This window comes from Fusarium redolens, assembly GCF_020744475.1.
Source record: "Fusarium redolens strain MPI-CAGE-AT-0023 chromosome Unknown BKA55scaffold_22, whole genome shotgun sequence".
NCBI lineage: Eukaryota > Fungi > Ascomycota > Sordariomycetes > Hypocreales > Nectriaceae > Fusarium > Fusarium redolens.
The window spans coordinates 222,337-239,843 of record NW_025763685.1 but is presented as its reverse complement, the minus strand read 5'-3'; the positions used below and the strand labels follow the sequence as shown (position 1 = coordinate 239,843).

Sequence of the window (17,507 nt, the reverse complement as noted above, 5' to 3'; positions counted from 1 at the left end):
ACAAATTTTCTTTCACGTCGACGGTGAAGACTGCAGGCTTGACTTTGTTGTGCTGGAACTTCGTTGTCTCGTCTTTATATGGCGTAATGTCAAGAATTGTCCTGATGGGACGATGGTCGCTCTTAGGCCAGGGATTGTCTGCTAAGACACCCCAATGACTAACTTTGGAGAGCAAAGAGGCACTGAGGAAGGTGAGGTCGATGCATGAAGCGGTTGAATGGTCATCGCCCTTGCCCCTGGTGCATGTGACAGTACCCTGCTTGGTCAAGAGGGCCATGTCGGCCTTTGTGATCATCTCGTGCTCGAGCACCTTGGCGGCCGGGGACTCCCGGCTCGGGTTGGACAACAAAGGGCCACTCCATAGCAAATTATGCAGGTTGAAGTCTCCCATGATAATGTCGCGTCCAGTGACAGTTGTCCGCGCAGCCAAGAGCTCAAGATCAATGTGTTGACCTGGCTGATGGATGTTGTACACAGAGTGTATGGCAATCTCGCCGTCTGGCGTCGCTAGGTGAAGAGTCGCCGCCATGTCTTTGTTGGGACCGTCATGGTAGACGACATTCCACCGATCTCTTGGGATTGACTTGTGGACGAGGAAGAAGACACGACTGAACTGTACAGCCTTCTCATCGTCCTTCTTCTTGGTTTGGTCGGGCTTGTCGGGCTTTTTTCGTTCGCGGTTTGGATCGTCGGGGTTGTCAGTCTCGACAAGCGCCCTGGCTGGGTTCATGTCGAGCCAGTAGTCCCGATTGTTGCGCCAGGCAGTTCTGGGGGACGGGTCACAGCCACATATGATGTCGGCTGTTCCACCGTTACGTCCCTCATGCTCGTATGTGAGAAAATCTCTTGCGCGATGCCAAGAGCCTTTGAAGTTCGCTTGATCGATGATCAGCTGATGGCGAGCCAGGAAGCTTTCTTCCTGCTCCTTCTCGCGCAGCCGCTTGTTACGCCGCTGAGACCTTCCCATCGTTCCCGCTGCGTGTTGATCCGGCGCAGTGTCAAATCAACCAACGGGAGCGATGAGGACAGGATATGTGTTGGTTCGGCGGGTGGGGAGCAGCAGGAAGGAGAGTGGCGGCGATAGGATGGAGCAAAGCCAAGCGTTGTAACTGGATGAGGATATGATGCAGTAACCCCTGTAACTGAAAAGAGTATGAGCAATGTCGAGGTTTTACTGAGGTTGAAAGGCTCGAGACTGCAAAGAAAGTGTAGAGTAAGATGTTGTTTGGCATAACAGCAACAGAGGGGGGCCATGGCTAGATCCTAAATATTCTCATGCAGAAAGCAAAGGTTTCTCGCTGAGTTCCTCTTGTCTCCTCGGATGAGACAACGACGTTCATCTTGCCAATCGTAATCCCGCATTGCTCGGCGTAAGCGAGTGCCGAACACCGTATCACCGCACGATGTAAAAGCAACAATAGCTGCTCTTGACCTAAAAGGTCCCTGTCTTGCGAGATTACAGTACGTTTGTTCGTTCAGGCGTCAATCGTGTATGGAAAAAGAAAGTTTGAGGGGATCATGGCGATGCATTGGTCCGGCGCTCAAGTGCCGTTGAGGGATTTGATGGAACAGGTGGCTTGGAAATTGGGAACTGTTGCGCTGATCGTCCACTCTATGACTTAGAGATGTGACAACAGGGGAGAGAGTAAGGGGTCAGAGAATGTTGAGAGAGTGATAGGTCGTAGCGGAGAACTGAAATGCAGGGGTTACGAAGCCTCGCCACTTGGTCTTGGTGCCTGACGCATCAGCTGCTTACGCCGTAGGCCAGGTCCGGGAAAAAAAGAAAAACCCCGACCCGATAGGCTTATTCTACATCCCCTATCTTACTACGGATGAGACTAACGTAGGGGGGGTTGACGGGTCTGTCCCCCCGGCGTGGGGAGCGCTTACCCCACCAAGCCTCGAACCCCAGAAGCAATAGAGTTATAGACCCACACACTATTGACAGAAGCGACTGTTCCGCTTTGCCGTGAGCCAATGATTCACTTTCAGCTCTACTGTACGCAACGCACTGAATAGTCAGCGCCGGTCCTCGGAGTGTCTGTCTCGTACAACACTTGATAGCTCTTTGCGTTATACACGCCAAGCCAGGCTGATCAGTCTTACCGACTCGGAAATAAGGGTTACAACAGGAACAACAAGCAGGCCAAGGTAGAGATTGCAAGATTGCTCTGCCGCCTCGGTTTGTGCACTTTGTTGAGACAAGGAGCATAGTTAGGGATTAGTGTACGGTAATCCATAGTCACCAGGAGTTACAGTGACCGAGATGCGATTTCAGCCTCAGAAAAGTAAAATCCCCGAGACTGGATTCAATACACGCTTGGTTATAAGGATACCAGCTATTTCCATAGTCTTTCAGCATCAGACTTTCTTGAGCAGCCTCAATATTATCTGTCATTCTTATCACAACTAGACCATCTATTTTCAGCCTTGACTCCGTTCTGTTGTCATGTCTTCCGACCCCATTCAGCCAACCCTTCAAGGGGGTGAGGGCTGCGTCTCGCCAGCTTCGATCCTTCATCCTGAATCTCCAGAATGTCCTAAGATTGAGGCTATGATGCAAAGGATTTTGAATTTTATGTGTCAAGAATTCCGCAGCATGAATGATCGTATTTCTGAGCTGAAAGTCGAGGTTCGCCAAGCCAGCGGCTCTCAAGCGACAGCAGCTCTTGAACGAATCGACAAGCGCTTGCGCCATTTTGAAGATATCAACATACGCTTCAATGAAACCGGCATGCTTGATTACGTGAACATCAAGGCCCTCGATGTCTTCGATGGGCGCCTGCTCAGTATCGAAGAAGACCTCGCATTTCTCAAACACTTCATCCAGGCCACCGCCGAAGACTCTGATGGCTCCATCAAGTGCTACCTCGACAATATTGATCAGCGCCTTGGTAGCTTGGATGGTAACCTGCGCCAGCTTGAGGACAGGATGTTCGCCAACCTTGATGGTGTCATTGGCGACGAAAGGGGCTTTATCACCCTCGTGATAGAACCCCTCGACTACGAAATACTGGCCAAGATGACCCCAACTGGGATAGCGGAGAAACTTCGCGAGCGGCCAGGCTGGATGGTTGACAGTGTCAAGCTGAAACCTCCCAAGACTGCAGACAAGCCCCACCAAGTCATCATTAATTTCTTGACTAGGGAGTCAGAGGCGCACATGCGACGGCACATTTCGGAGATATGTGGCCTATTCGGTCTTGAGCACGGTGTCTTCTGCCTTTCCCCGACCTATACCCTCCACGTCGAGCATCTGGTGCCCCATTTGACCAACGAAAACATGGGCCATAAAGACTTGGAGGAAGTCCTCCTACAGAGTCTTGGTTTGGAAGACATCAAATCCAAGGTTTCTTACGATCGGATGCTCCTCAAAACCCAGTCCTTCGACGTTGTCAGCAGGCTCTGCTTGACAGGCGTGAAATTGCTCGATCATTACTACCAGATTGTGTAAGACTACCCCATTGTACCTCCTAGCTACAAGAACTAACTGTCAGATCCTAGCCCCTTTTGCGTTCAAGGTACGCCGCTGTTTTGTTTCAAGTGCTGGAAGCCAAGCCATTTCATGGACGACTGCACCGTCAGCGTTATGCTGTGCGGGCGATGTTCTGGTAATCATGATACCAGGGGTTGTAAGGCGCCTTTTCGCTGTTGCAACTGTAAAGGTCCGCATGCCACCTGGTCTCCAGATTGCAAAGACCTTTCATCGATGAAGGAGCACCGAAATTCAGCTTGGTATCGGCAGCTTTCACCTCACTGGGCCAAAGGTCTGCCAAAGACTGGAAAGCCTATTGTTCCACCAGTTACCAAGGCGAAAAAGGCGAAGCCGAGTCCTTCTGCAAGCTCGCCTACGGTCTCTGGTGAACAGAACGACACGTCTTCTTCTCAGTCGCCCGAGAAAAGACCCGTCGGTAGGCCTAAAAGGCAGGAGGTCAAGGACCCCCGGCAACAGACCATCGGTCACTTCTTCACGCAGAAACGTGACAAAGCTGCTGGAAATACTCTGATTCCTGCCCCTTCCAAGCAACTTTCATCGTCTCCAGACGCAGACATGGATCGTACGGACGTTTGCTCTCCTCAACCCAGTGAGGGGACTGGGGCTGCAAACTCCAGCACTCCATCAACAACAGCTGGTGTGAGCGACTCTTCTCTCAGTGGCATTGACAGCTCCCTTGCGGCCATGGACATCGACACAGACAGCACTTCATCATCAACGGCTAGTGAGAGCAACTATTCTGGCAGTGGTGTTGGTAACTCTGATGTAGGCATGGATATTGACGCAGCCAGCACAGCCGGCGATGAGTCCATTGAAGGCCACACGTCCCAACCCAAGTCATCGGAACCCAGCAACAACAAACAGACCGGGTTCGAAAGCTCGAACAATGACAAAGAAAAACCCAAAAGGCGGCAAACAGGGAAACAACAACAACAACAACAACAACAACCACCTAGGGACGAATTGTCTCGGTTTTGGATTTCACAGCGAACCAAAGAAGGCCTCTTGTGTAGGTACTTGTTTGTTGGTACGGAATTGATCATTGAAAACCAGGCAATTTTATGACATTAAGTAAATTGATTTCATGAACCGTTAGATTTGCAGACATGGTTTGATATCCTAACACACCACAGGTGCTCGCATTCCCACATAGATATTGAAAATACTCAGATTGGGATAAGAAGAGCAAATAGCTTCATCTCCCGTATCCCTCGTCTGAAGGACGCGAAATTAACTCTATAGGGCTAATCTTCACTAAAATGTTGAGGTTGTAGACGTCCAGGTGTGGAAACATCATGATGGAACATACAGAATAGTCATTCGCTAATGATGTACATTCGCTATCCAATGATCGCGAATCTCCTTACGTGGATGCCTAAGGTACAGACATCTATTCAGCATTATGGTTAGCCTGATCCCTCAGCCCAGCTAGCTCTTTATTTCATTACCACTCTTTTCCACACTCCCGATTTCACATTGCTAACATCGACCTTTTAGTCCATCAACCACAGACTAATGCATAACAGTTGTCCTATTCCAAAACCACGGTGGCAATTTGTTCTCACTGCCTCAAAGAGTATTATGCTCGTAGCCCTTTCATGACCAGCTATTTAGTTTATAAGCTGTTTCATAGCCTTTCACAATTATGCAAGCTTATATTAAATAGTACGAGATGCTACGTGCTTTCTGACCCATTGAATCTAGGAGAAGAGTACACACAGGTAACGAAGATCACCATGTAAGGGTTTTATACAAGAAGTAGGGAGGTGAGGAGGAAATCAAAATACAGGGGAAAAGGCCAAGGGATGGCAAAAAAAAGAAGCGGGGCCCGAGCGCGGTAAGCAGTCCCACTTAATTCCCATCCTCCCATTACCCTGTCTCATCCTATCGTCCTATCGTCCTATTAATATTAAGTTTAATAATAACTTTGGCATTTAGTCTAAATTTTGTCACGAACAAGATTTAGCGCTAACATTAAGGCCTTGGGTTTTCTTGCCCAACTAAAGAATGAATAAGCAAGAATCTGGGGAGGCCATTCCGTCATCAGCTTTGAGGTGTGCTTAGTGTCTATGATGCGACTTTGAGCCTAGGGTGTTGGTAACAATCCTTTTTCCCCTACTAAAGCCCAAGATATTTTAAAAATACAAGACACCTCTACACTAGCTCCGCATGCCGCGCTCTCTCTTGCTTTGTATATGATTGCGCCCTTTCTGACTAAAAGTCTTGCCGCATTTAGATCATGTGCACTTGTATGTCTTTTCTCCTGCATGAATCGCATATTTATTCTCGAGGCCGACCTTTAGTGAAAACGAGCAACCTGTTGCAATTAAACCCAGGTGGATTTGGACATGCTGTTGTTTTTTTCATTTCCGGAAAATCGCTTGGCGAGTATCTTCCCAGTAGTTTCGATCAGTTTCATCTTGAGGCAAGGCATAATAGGAAGTCAACATCTATCAAGAGTTGAGAGCATAGTCTCCTCCCAGTATGATATCGCGAATCTGACGGCAGGTTCTCTTAGCCATCCAGTATAAAATGAATAGCCTCAGAGTGTTCGCCAAGCCCAGCTGCTTCACCCTTGAGGTTGCAGTGAGTCGTAATTGTTTTCAGTGTTTTGTTTGCTTTCTACTGCATTATATGCCAACTCCAAAGATATTCTTGCATGAAATCTGGGAGGAACACAGGATGGTAAGATTGGTTGGAAGATGGAATGGAATACCGCTGCCATATCTTGGAGCTTTTGGTACGCAAGTCGCCAATATGACCTTTCGGTCCCTGGAAGTGGGAATGATGGCAGGTTATCCGTACCGTCAAAGTGTCTGTACTCTGCTTCATATAACATTTGGTCATCATAGGAAGTGTCGTCCCTGTACGCTGAACCTGAATGACTTCCTGACTGGTTTCATCATCCCAATCCTTCCAGGTTTTAAATTGATAACCTCTCTACTACTAGATTAAACAAAAAGTATATATATTAATTATAGGAAAGTCCTGCTGGGGCCGTAGGCGATGGATTCAGTTGCCTTCTGCTTAAGGAAGCCCCTAGTAAGGTCCCTGAAGGGCCGCTTGGGGCAAGTTGGTTGCAGTCCTGCCCTGAGTGTAGTTGTAAAAGATCCCCCCTATGAAGACCAAACAAGCCTTGCTCTCTAAGTAGAAAATTGCCTCTCTGGGCACGGAAGATAGCTTCATGAAGAGACATAGCAAGAAGAGGCACAGTAAGAATATGTTGAGGTCAGGATGGGCAGAGAGAGGCATTTGCCTCGTCTAGGATGACAGCAGGCTGTCAGCACCAAAGTCCTGTATAGTATCAAACTAATTTAATCCAATTTCAAACTTAAAAATACGTGCATGTCCATATCAATCGAGTTTTTCCAATTTCGAAGTTGGATATTTTAAGGCCACAAAGCCAAGAACCAAGCCATGGCAAAAGACAGATATCGAAGTACTGAGGCAGCTACCGAGCCTCGGGCGACTTCAGTCAACCAAATCAACTGGAATAAAGTCTTTCTGGGGCTGTAGGTGACGGTTTGGGTTGCCCTCCGCTGGAGGAGGCCCCCCGGAGGGAAGTCATGAAACTCCTTCGATGAAGTTCGAAGAAAGATTGATCCTTTAGGAGATAAAGAGAATTCCCTCTTTAGGACCTGTAGATACCTTCAAAAAGAGGCAAAAGGGGAAGACCACAAGGTCAGGCTAGGCAGAGTCATGCTTCGCCTTGCCTAGGATGACAGCCTGTCAGCACCAGGGTCTTGTTCAGATAACCGCTTCCCTGTAATACAAACGATTGATTCAGTTCAGTATTCGTGGCAACCTCATTGTACATCTTGGAAGGATGAAAGCAGCAAGTTGATGCACTCTTCAGATGGAAGAGCTAGCTGAGATTTTAGAGGACTCCTGTAATTGTCTGATGTGCACTTGCATCTGAATATATAGGCAAATACAAAGACGCAAATAGCAAACATAAGCAGACAGAAGTTCGGCCAAACAAGTCTTCATATTCCACCCATACAAACAATTACCTTCTATCTTGGCACAAAGTGGGATCCCAATCAGGTCAGAGCTTGCAACAACTCCAGATACTCTCGATTCCTCCCCCACGCCAAAGCCACACTCTCCAAAACCCTCTTCCCCTCCTTCAGTATCCTCTTGGGCGCATTAGCAGAGTATATATCGCCAACACCACTAATATACGCCTTCAACACCCCCGTCCTAACAAACAGTTGCACCATTTCATCATCGTTTGGTCGATCGAGTCTTATGAAAGTAGGATTCTCATCGTCAGATCGATCAGGCGATATTTGTCGTGTCACACTCCCGCTGCGCATTTCTCCTCCTCCCGTCCTTCGTGATTTACAGGAGAATACACTGTATGCCCAGAGTGTTAGGGTGGCCCAGAATACGCAGGGGGGTTCGTAGAATGTCATTTTTGCATAGCGTCTGACGTGCCAGAGGAAACAGCCGCAGTGTAGTGCTGCAAGTCGAGCTTTTGACTGCAATTCTGTTAGTATCTCACCAATCGTCGATAAAGAGAACTTACGCCGTCTTGCTGAGCCCATTCGGATATCTCACGTTCCGCCTGCAGCGCCTCCTTCTGGTTCGCTGCCTCTTTCCTCAAATGCTCCGGCGCCTTTAGGTATTTCGCCAGCGTAATTATCGCTTCCCGTGGAACGAGAAGTACAACACGAGAAAAGTGCAAATGCAAGACTGTAGGGTGCTCAGCTCCGAGTAGAGATGCTATGGTGGCATTGGCGGCCCAGTGAAGCGTATCTACGCAATCGAGAGCAGCGTTTCGCCAGTTTGAGTCGGAGAGTTGAAGGTGGTGGGTTTCGTCGCTACGAGGCTCGGGATTGTTTTGGGGTATCCAGGATGAGAGAGGGCGCTTGCAGTAGGTGCTGACGGTGGTGTATTCTTGGTATACTGCGTGTAGGAGAAGGATGCGAGAGAATTCGCCCAGGTCGGCTTTGGCGGTTCTTTCGCGGAATAGCTCGCTGATGGCAAATTCCAGTGTTGGATTGACTTGTAGTAGGTAAGCATGAGATCTTGGGAGGGCGAAGGACAGGCTTACTATCGACGCGGCGATGGAGTTGCATCCAGTCTGATGATGTTGCTTGTGTCCAAAGGCCGTCGTGCGGCAAAGTTAAGCCCGCGACGTTGAATGTACCTGTCTGATGATCATCAAAGAAGTAGCAGCCCATGCGGTCTAGTAACTTTTAAGTAGGTTAGTCACCGAGACTGCAAAGACGGAGTGGCAAAATCTTACCCAAATAAAATAGCACAGTCGACGCCAAGTCTCATCTTCAACCCATCTTCGCCACCTATCTTCATCGGCATCACAATGGGCTTCAGCCGATGGATTTCGTTGAGAACCATGTCGGCAACGATAGAACGTAATGATTCTCTGCAGACTTCCCATTCTTTCGTAGGCTGCCTTGTGAAGCTGGTTGCCCCCAGAGTATAGCAGGCCGACTTGGCTCAGCACAAAAGCCTGTGCGAGCGGCAAGTTGAACTCTGATCCTTCCAGTTCAGTAGCCAACGTTCTTCTGAGAAACTCGTGGAATGGTGCGACGCAGGTGTGGATATCCGCGGTAGCTGAGTATTGGCTCCCGATGGCGCAGATCGCCAATGCGAGAATCCAGTTTCCATTCAGGTCTGTTGTATGAGGGTGGACAAGAGGAACGATCGGGTCGAAGTGTTCAAAGAAGAGTCTGATGAAGTGATCGAGCATCTTGAGAGACGGAAAGTCCGTGGATGTGTAGTGCTGATGAAACATGGAAGATTCGAGACACGTTTGTGTAAAGGCTTCGCATATCTTGGTGTATGTCAACTGTGTCATGATGGATTCTCTGTACGTTTCGTCCTCGAAAGTAATATGGCTCAAATCTGGAAACGAAAGGGTTGCAGTGTCATTGACCTGTAGGCGTGAGTCTTGAGAGATAGTTGGTAACTGCGTGTATCCTTGAAGCCCTGGCGGTGGAAAAAGCTGCTTCGACTTGGCAGTACAGGGGCGCCGTGCACCGTTTGAACTGGTGGCGTACAGATCTCCGGGTATAGTACGACCAGAGCTCATACTCAACTGGGGAGAAACACCCAGACCGCTGCCCGGAGAAAGCGATGTCACAGTAGACAAACGTCGTGGTGGAGCATCAATCATGGGAAAGCTGGGAACTGTCTCCTCGATAATAGTTCCATTACCGGCATCAAGAGGCTGGGTTAAATCAAGGCCTAGAATTGAGTAGTAGTTTGTCTCAATCTCATTGTCGTAGGGTAGCCAGTTGATGGGGAAGTCCCAGTCGATATCGTAAGTGGACAGATCATAGTCAAAGCTTGGTTGTTGCTCATTACCGGTTCTGTCGATGAAAGAGCTGTCTTGTGAATGAGGAGTCTGCTGTGAAGGTAATGCAAGTTGTAAATCTGACGGACTGATGAGAGTTTGATTCGGAGTATGTGCAATGGTACCAGTCTGAGAGGCGGGTGATGTTTCGGCCGGCTTATCTCGGGGCTGAGGATAAGCGCAATCTAGCGATCTAGTCGAACATCGCTGACACGGAAGATTTCTCGAACATTTCTCGCGCGCCCTGGCACACTCCAAGCACGCTCTACGCCGTCCAGCATCGCGTCTAGACACGGCGGATGGATGATCGTGAATAGCTACATGCTTTGTCAAGATATCACTTCAATCATCTCAGTACCGCTCACGTAGAAATGCGCTGCGCCGCTTACCTGCGCGTAAAGCTCTTGTGACAAACATGGCACTCGAAACCCCTCAGGCTATCGTGACCTTTTTGGTGTCGTTTCAGATGCTCCGGTCGCTTAAAGCTTCTTGGACATTGTGAGCATTGGTACTTCTCCATTGTGAAGAAGGTTTAGGACGTTTTAGGCTTGTTGAAGTGTAATTGTTGTTGTTTCGTGAGGTTGGTTTGACGCAGAGCGAGGTTGGAGACTACCCCACTCGCAGATGGACGAATTGGGCTAAAGGTGGTTTGGAGTCTGGGGTAAAAGTCACATTGGATGATCAGCGACCAAGAAGCCAGCCGCACCAATCCTGTAAGCTATGGAACAGTTCTTTGACAGGTTGATCTGGAATTGAACTATAATTCACGACTGAATTGGTCAAGCAGTTTTAACGCGTAACGGTTCTTGACGGATCTCTACACAAAGTAGGAAAAAAAGTGAAACAAAACAATGGCAACAATGATTTGTTCTCTTTACTATTTAGGAACCAGTATGTCTGATCAATCCAACTTTGTTCATGTCGGCCACTGTTGTTGTCAATTGCGACGAGTCTGGTATCTTATCGCCCAAGATGTATGTACAAGCTTGGAGAACCATTAGAAGGCAGAAGCAAGAACAGAAAATGGGTCGATTTATCTTACCAGGCCTCTTTAGGGCATCGGGACACTTCCCCTCTTTGTGACTCGTCTCCGGTGGGAGCTCCGGTGGGACATCCGGGACGCCCACCACGGACTAATCGACATGCAGCAATTGATCAAGGCGATGACTTGCATAACACTTTCAATAGCAATATATCATAATGAACTCTGGAAGATAATTCTGACATTCCTTTCCACAATCTTCACCTCACATACCGCCAACATGTCTCACCCTCAGTCCATCTTCCACCATACCACATTAAAACCAGGTTCACTCCTCCACCGTCGAAGGACTACAGTCTCAAAGACAACACTCCATACACAGCTCAAGAGACTTCGCGAGACCGGCCGCTACGATTGCTTCAAATTGCAATGGCATGAGATCTACGCGGACAAGTCCATGTGGCCTGTTCCTTTCCATCTCTTCTGGGATAGCGACATCGCGAAGTGGATCGAGGGCGCTTGTTATTTTCTTCATGATGAGTTTGATGGTGAGATTGACGCTGCGGTGAGAGATTTGGTTGACATGATACGGGCAGCGCAGCAGGATGATGGATACTTGAATGTTCATTATACTGTTGTTGAGCCGGGAAAGCGGTGGACGAATCTGCAGGATATGCATGAATTGTAAGTTGCATGGCTTTAAACTGTATCGTGTTTCTTATACTTATTGTTTTAGATACAACGCTGGTCATCTGATCGAAGCAGCCCTCGCTCACCACCAATACTACAAGAACAACCTTCTTTTAGAGCCCATTGAGAAATACGTTGCCTTGATTCGCCGTACCTTTGGACCAGGCGATAACCAACTACACGGCTACCCCGGGCATCCTGAGATCGAATTGGCACTGTTCCGCTTATACCAAGTCACCGGAAACAAAGACGCTTACGATCTATCCCGATACTTCCTTGAAGAACGAGGTAACCACAAAGGTCAGCACGGACAGCATTACTTCGAATGGGAGTCGAAACAACGTGGTCAGAGTCTTTACCATCGACCTGATTCGTACCCTGAGCATGCGTCCCACTGGTACTGTCAGGCTCATCAACCCATTCTGGAACAGCAAACCATCGAGGGTCATTCTGTACGTGCGATGTATCTACTCACCGCCGTAGCCGATATGCTCTGCATCGATGAATCTGGGTCTCAATCACTCTCTTCCTCATCAGACTGGAAGAATACCGTATACCGCCTCTGGGACAACATGGTCACCAAGAAGATGTATCTCACCGGCGGTATCGGCGCCATCAAACAATGGGAAGGTTTTGGCCGTGATTATTTCCTCCCTCAATCTACCGACGAAGGCGGATGCTACGCTGAGACCTGTGCATCCATTGCAGTTATGATGCTTGCCGAACGACTGCTGCATGTCGAGCTTGATGCAAAGTTTGGGGATGTGATGGAGCTTTGTTTGTATAACAATGTCATGACTGCGATGAGTCTTGATGGAAAGGCGTTCACGTATGTCAATCAGCTTGGGAGTTCGGAGAGTGATAAGAGTGTGAGGGAGGAGTGGTTTTGGTGCGCTTGTTGTCCGCCGAATGTGACGCGTTTGTACGGGTCGTTGGGGGGATACCTCTGGGACTTTGGGGAGGAGAACGAGAAGGGGGTGTTTGTCAATGTGCATTTGTACACGAAAGCTGAGTTGAAGTTTGGGACTGGGGCGGGAGAGGTTATCCTTCGGCAAGACACGGATTGGCCATGGGATGAACTCGTTACGTTTCGACTTAAGAGTCCTACGTCGGTGAACACTACGATACGACTCAGGATTCCAGGCTGGTCTCAGAATCAGTATACCTTGGAACCTGAGCCTAGCGAAGGTAGTGTTTACTTGGACAAAGGCTACCTCGCACTCGATCCAGCTTACACGGCAGCGAATCCCGCCTTCTCACTCACCATCGGCAACTTCACACCTCGTTATATCGCTCCACATCCATACACCAACCAGCATACCTTGACACTTGCCCGAGGACCTCTAGTGTACTGTATCGAGGATGCAGACAATGCACGGGAAGATAATCACTTCAAGGACGTTGGGCTAAAGGCAAGTGGTACTGTCAAGGAGGAAAGGCAATGTATTGATGGGACGGAAGAAGAGTATATTGCTTTAAGGACTTCATACTGGCGACGCAGTTTGAAGTTTGATGAGACGCGGCCAACTCCTGGTTTTGTTGTCGAGGGCAATGAGTCGGATTTTGATGGTGAGGAGGAGGGTGTCTTTGTGCCGTATTACCTCAGGGCTAACCGAGGAGGGAACGGGCATATGCGAGTTGGTCTTCACCATATACAAAGCTAGGCCATCTCTAAGCAAAAATATAGAATACATATGTCGAGGTTGCATCACTTAGATTTGCTAGATTCTTTACATCAATTAGCAATCGCTCTCTTCAACTACTCTTTGTAAACGGTGAAACTGAGGTTACAGGAGATTAATGAGCAAACTCCCGAAGACGGGTTTGCAATGAAACTCAACTACATATCAATCTATCTACTCTATGAATTTCCTGTACTTCTCACTCCTAAGTACAATCCTATGCGGAAAAGGCTTCACACGGGCTATAACACCCGGCAACTGCTCATAAACAACCTGAATCTCTTGCCCCTCATCATCCAACGCTTTCTTAATCTCAAAAACCGCCAATGTCTGTGCAATACTCAAGAACAGGGTCTGCTCAGCGATCCACCGTCCTGGACACGCTCTTCTCCCAAAACCAAAGACAAGGTCCAACGGGGACGGCTCGTTATACGGCTCAAAGAACCGTTCTGGCTTGAACTCCATTGGATCATGGTAGACTTCAGGATCGTGCGTCAGAGATGCTACTGCTGGGAAGAGAAGAGTGTTCTTGGGGATGAAGTAGCCGCGGTACGTGTCGTCTTCTGTCGTCATGTGTGGAAAGCCCATTGGGGCGAGGGTGTGCCAGCGGAGGACTTCTTGGGCTATGGCGTTGATGTAAGGAAGGTTTGCCTTGTCGGAGAATGAGGGGAGACGCGAGTCTCCGATGACGCGGTCTATTTCTTCTTGAGCTCTCTTTTGGGCGTAGGGGTTGAGAACCATGGCTGCGAAGAAGGCGAGAAGTGTTGCGCCGGTAGTGTCGGTTCCTGCATTCATCATTGAAGCTGCAGTCCATGCGATGATACTTTCCTCCTCTGGATCAATCTTGCGGTGAATGTCTTTTATAAGACCAGCGACGTATGAAACACCATCTTCACCACTGGCCATTTGCCCTTTGACGTATTTGTATGGGTCTTGAACGTTTTGTAAGAGGTGCTGTCGGAAGAGTTTGGAAGTCCTCTTGAACCCAGCGCCCGGCATCCATTCCGGAAGGTATCGAAGCCAAGGGATGAAATCTACCATCCATGCACCTGGAGTGGTAGCTTCAGAGAACTCTTCCATCACGAGATTGGCCATGGCGACGATGTCATCGTTACTCTTGGGGTCTGTTTCGTAGTTGTAGAGGATGCGGAGCATGATCGAGCCGGATACCCTGTAGCCACGTCAGGATCTATCCAAGGAGTTGTGAGGAAGACATACTGGTTCAAATGGTCGGGAAGATTCTGATAGTTGGGGTCTTGGTTGATTCTCTTCAATAATCGGAGAATCTCTAGCTCTTGAATAGTCTCGAATCGGGTAATGGACTTGGCGCTGACTTGGGTAGCTGTGAGTTTGCGATGCATCCGAAAGGTTCGGTTGTACGGCATCATACCCATAACACCATCATACCCAACGCTACAGCAGCTTGTTAGTATAGTTTACAGATCAAGCGGTTGTCTGGACTTTACATATCTCCAGCAAAGACCAGCTTGGGGCGTGAAGCACTCTTCAGCGCTCTCGTCTCCAAATGATCCATGATGACTTGCCTGTCATGCAAAATGACAAAATGTTGTCCAAGCACAGAAACTGAAGTAATCGGCCCGTATTTCTCTTTGTGTCTTTGCCAGTGAGGCCATTCTAGCGTCCCGGGTGGTGGGAGATCACGTATGTTGCCAAAGAGTGGTAGACCTTTGGGCCCAGGTGGCAGGGGGCCTTTGTTGGGTTGTTGTCTGTGTTTGATGATGAGAAAAGATAGCGATACCAGAATGGTAGTAACTAGAATAAGTGAAGTGGACATTTTGAAGGATGGAGCAATAAGCCTTTGTTATGGAGTGATCTCGTAGAGGGCAGCAACATAGTATTTGTGGAATTGATGTCCCGCCCGCACCATCTAAGTTTGATGGGCTAATCTATCATTACGCTACTGTTTGAACTAAGGAATCTGACATGGGTCACTAGTCTTGATCTTAGCACTACTGTCAGATTTTGGGGCTATCAGCGGGACCACCCGCTTTCTCGTGGGTTTGATTGGGCCATTGCAGATGGGACAACTCGCGTTTGGTTTCACATCATTGGACGCGGTATATGAACCTTTTGACTGAAATAATAGAAACATCAGCGTTGGAGGTGATAGGAGTCTGTCTTGCCAATCTCTCTCCGTACTTCAGGTAGTTGTAGGCCTCCTTCTAGTGTGAAGATGCCGACGAACCAGAAGAAAGAGCTTGTTGACTACGGTAATACTTGCAGAGTTCCAAGCCTGAATGCCAGTCCGGGAGACTGTGTAGATACCGAGTAAAGGAATTTGTTCCAGCTTCAAGTTAATTTTCTCGTAGACTCGATCGCGAGGCAGAGAGCTAGCTTTAGATAGGTCCGTGCACTCGAGGTTCCACCTTTTATCGCCTTGGATGTCAAGAGTATGAGAGGCAGACCGGCGAGGCTGAAGTCTTGATTCAAGAAGTTTCTGTAGGTAAATGTATGGGAATTTTGATACGAGCAGACGCGCCTCATATCTCACCACATGGTCGTCTCAGTGCAGTTGATTCTCACTCCTCCCACTTACTGACTCTCATCTCAACACCTTGACATAACATCACAGGATTGATCCTGTTACCACTGGCATCGCGATTCACAAGCTTATTATGATCCTCTCTTTATTGTTGGTTGATTGACACTTGTTTATAGCCACACCGCGCAAAGTCATAACTCCTTTGGCAAGAGCCCGGCATCACAATGGGCTCCAACAACTAGGATCCCTTCCTTGGGTCTGCCGAGGTCGATGACTCTCCCTACAAGCGGTGTGCGAGGCGTATCGGCAAGATAATCACAGATTTGGTGGACGAGAATGACCAATTCAGAGAAGAGGGAGCCCGCTCGCGTTCTGCTCCAATCATCGCTGATCTCGAAGCCCGTCTCAAAACCTCAAACGACCGCGTCGCTGATCTTGAAGCACGCCTGAAAGCCTCAGAGGACCGCACCGCTGAAGCTGAGGCCATTGTTGCTCAGGCCAAGACCTATGCTGATGCTCATATCGCTCGATACACCTCTGACCTCGAAGCTCGCAATGCGAAAATGGTTGAGACGGTTGCAGAGACCGTTGAAAAGCTGAAGAGGGATGCGGCCGCTCGGGTCGCCGCGGCTGAGTCTAACGCTCAAGACTGCATTTATGATGCCAGAGACGAAGTTAATTCTCAGATCCGACAGTTGTCTCAGGACCTTGATCGTCACGTTGACATGCTTGGCCTTGCCCGTACGTTGTTCCAATCCTTCCAACCGTTGATCGAACTAAACATGTACGCAGGAAAGCATACCGGATGGGCGGCACACAAACTGATTCTTCTTCTAATTGAGTTGAAGAAAAGAAGCGCTTTCCCGACAAAGACCTTCTAGTGCATTGCTTAGACCAAATGTTGGAGGAGCTCGTTGCGTTCCGAAATGATTGCGATGAGGTTCTCGACAGCCGCTTACTAGGCGACGATGAACCTGACTGGGGGCCTGTACCTGACGAGGAAGGTGGTGCTTTGCTCAACAGAACCTATCGCAACTACTCTAAGGTCATCGCACCTGTCAACACCGAAGAGCAGACCAACCAGTCAGAGGCCCCAGCCTCTCCCAACAGCGCAGACACTACCGATGAGCAGGCCAACCGTGAGGAAAGTCCTCTTTTCATAGATGATGGTCATCAAAGCAATGGGAGCGCCTGGTTCGTCGATTCAAAGGAGGAAGACATGGACTATCAACTCGGAGCGTTCACTAACAGTGGTCACGCCGATTTGTCTTCATCTACCAAGCGAGCCAACGACTCCGAAGGCCAGGCTGGACACGGCGACAGGCGTCAGCGAACAAAGTAGAAGCGGCAACGACCAAACACCACACGCCCAGTATGTGCCTCGCACTGGTGATGGGGTACCAATTTAGGAGATTGGGTCGTTGGACTTGGAATGGGAGATGGGTAGTATGATCAAGGACTGTCTCGTTCATTATCAGTGATGATAGAGGTTGCCAGGAGCGAATGGAAGGGCTCCTCAACGAATTCAATTAAAGACACCAATACATTCCATTCTATCCAATTGCCTTCATCCTTCTCATATGTTCACGTTCTGAAATCAGGTCAAGTCAACACTTTTATGCGTCTTATTTGCATTCTCATCTGTCGCATCAATTTGGCGTTCTGTAGATCTTCCCAATTGAGCGTAGCGCCATTTTGGACTTACCCGGGACACTCAGCTGAAAAGGAACTTTTCCCTCGGGGGGACTTGTCGTGATGCGAGAAGCGCAGCGGATCAGGCAAAACAGGTTAATCCGCTCCGTTTACGGCATTTCCGTTTTATTCCCGAC

At 48.7% G+C, this 17,507-nt stretch overlaps 4 protein-coding genes across 4 annotated transcripts; 2 read left to right on the top strand and 2 right to left on the bottom strand.

Moving 5' to 3' along the window:
* Positions 1-7,539: 7,539 nt before the first annotated feature.
* BKA55DRAFT_696406 (uncharacterized protein) lies at positions 7,540-10,341 on the bottom strand (the record flags this gene model as incomplete). The annotated part of the gene is made up of 5 exons (XM_046200260.1): positions 7,540-7,980; positions 8,028-8,506; positions 8,556-8,697; positions 8,751-10,161; positions 10,211-10,341. The coding sequence occupies 5 exons, from the start codon at positions 10,339-10,341 to the stop codon at positions 7,540-7,542; spliced, it is 2,604 nt and encodes an 867-aa protein (XP_046043109.1).
* Positions 10,342-11,083: 742 nt separating this feature from the next.
* BKA55DRAFT_545172 (uncharacterized protein) lies at positions 11,084-13,157 on the top strand (the record flags this gene model as incomplete). Its single annotated transcript, XM_046190790.1, has 2 exons — positions 11,084-11,487; positions 11,540-13,157. 2 exons carry the CDS (start codon positions 11,084-11,086, stop codon positions 13,155-13,157), a joined length of 2,022 nt encoding a protein of 673 aa, XP_046043108.1.
* Positions 13,158-13,314: 157 nt separating this feature from the next.
* BKA55DRAFT_654379 (cytochrome P450) lies at positions 13,315-14,970 on the bottom strand (the record flags this gene model as incomplete). Its single annotated transcript, XM_046197394.1, has 3 exons — positions 13,315-14,346; positions 14,394-14,588; positions 14,642-14,970. 3 exons carry the CDS (start codon positions 14,968-14,970, stop codon positions 13,350-13,352), a joined length of 1,521 nt encoding a protein of 506 aa, XP_046043107.1. The 3' UTR covers positions 13,315-13,349.
* A 399-nt stretch (positions 14,971-15,369) lies between these two features.
* On the top strand, positions 15,370-17,020 carry BKA55DRAFT_545170 (uncharacterized protein; the record flags this gene model as incomplete). Its single annotated transcript, XM_046190789.1, has 5 exons — positions 15,370-15,406; positions 15,541-15,639; positions 15,855-15,934; positions 15,966-16,419; positions 16,527-17,020. 5 exons carry the CDS (start codon positions 15,370-15,372, stop codon positions 17,018-17,020), a joined length of 1,164 nt encoding a protein of 387 aa, XP_046043106.1.
* Positions 17,021-17,507: the final 487 nt, after the last annotated feature.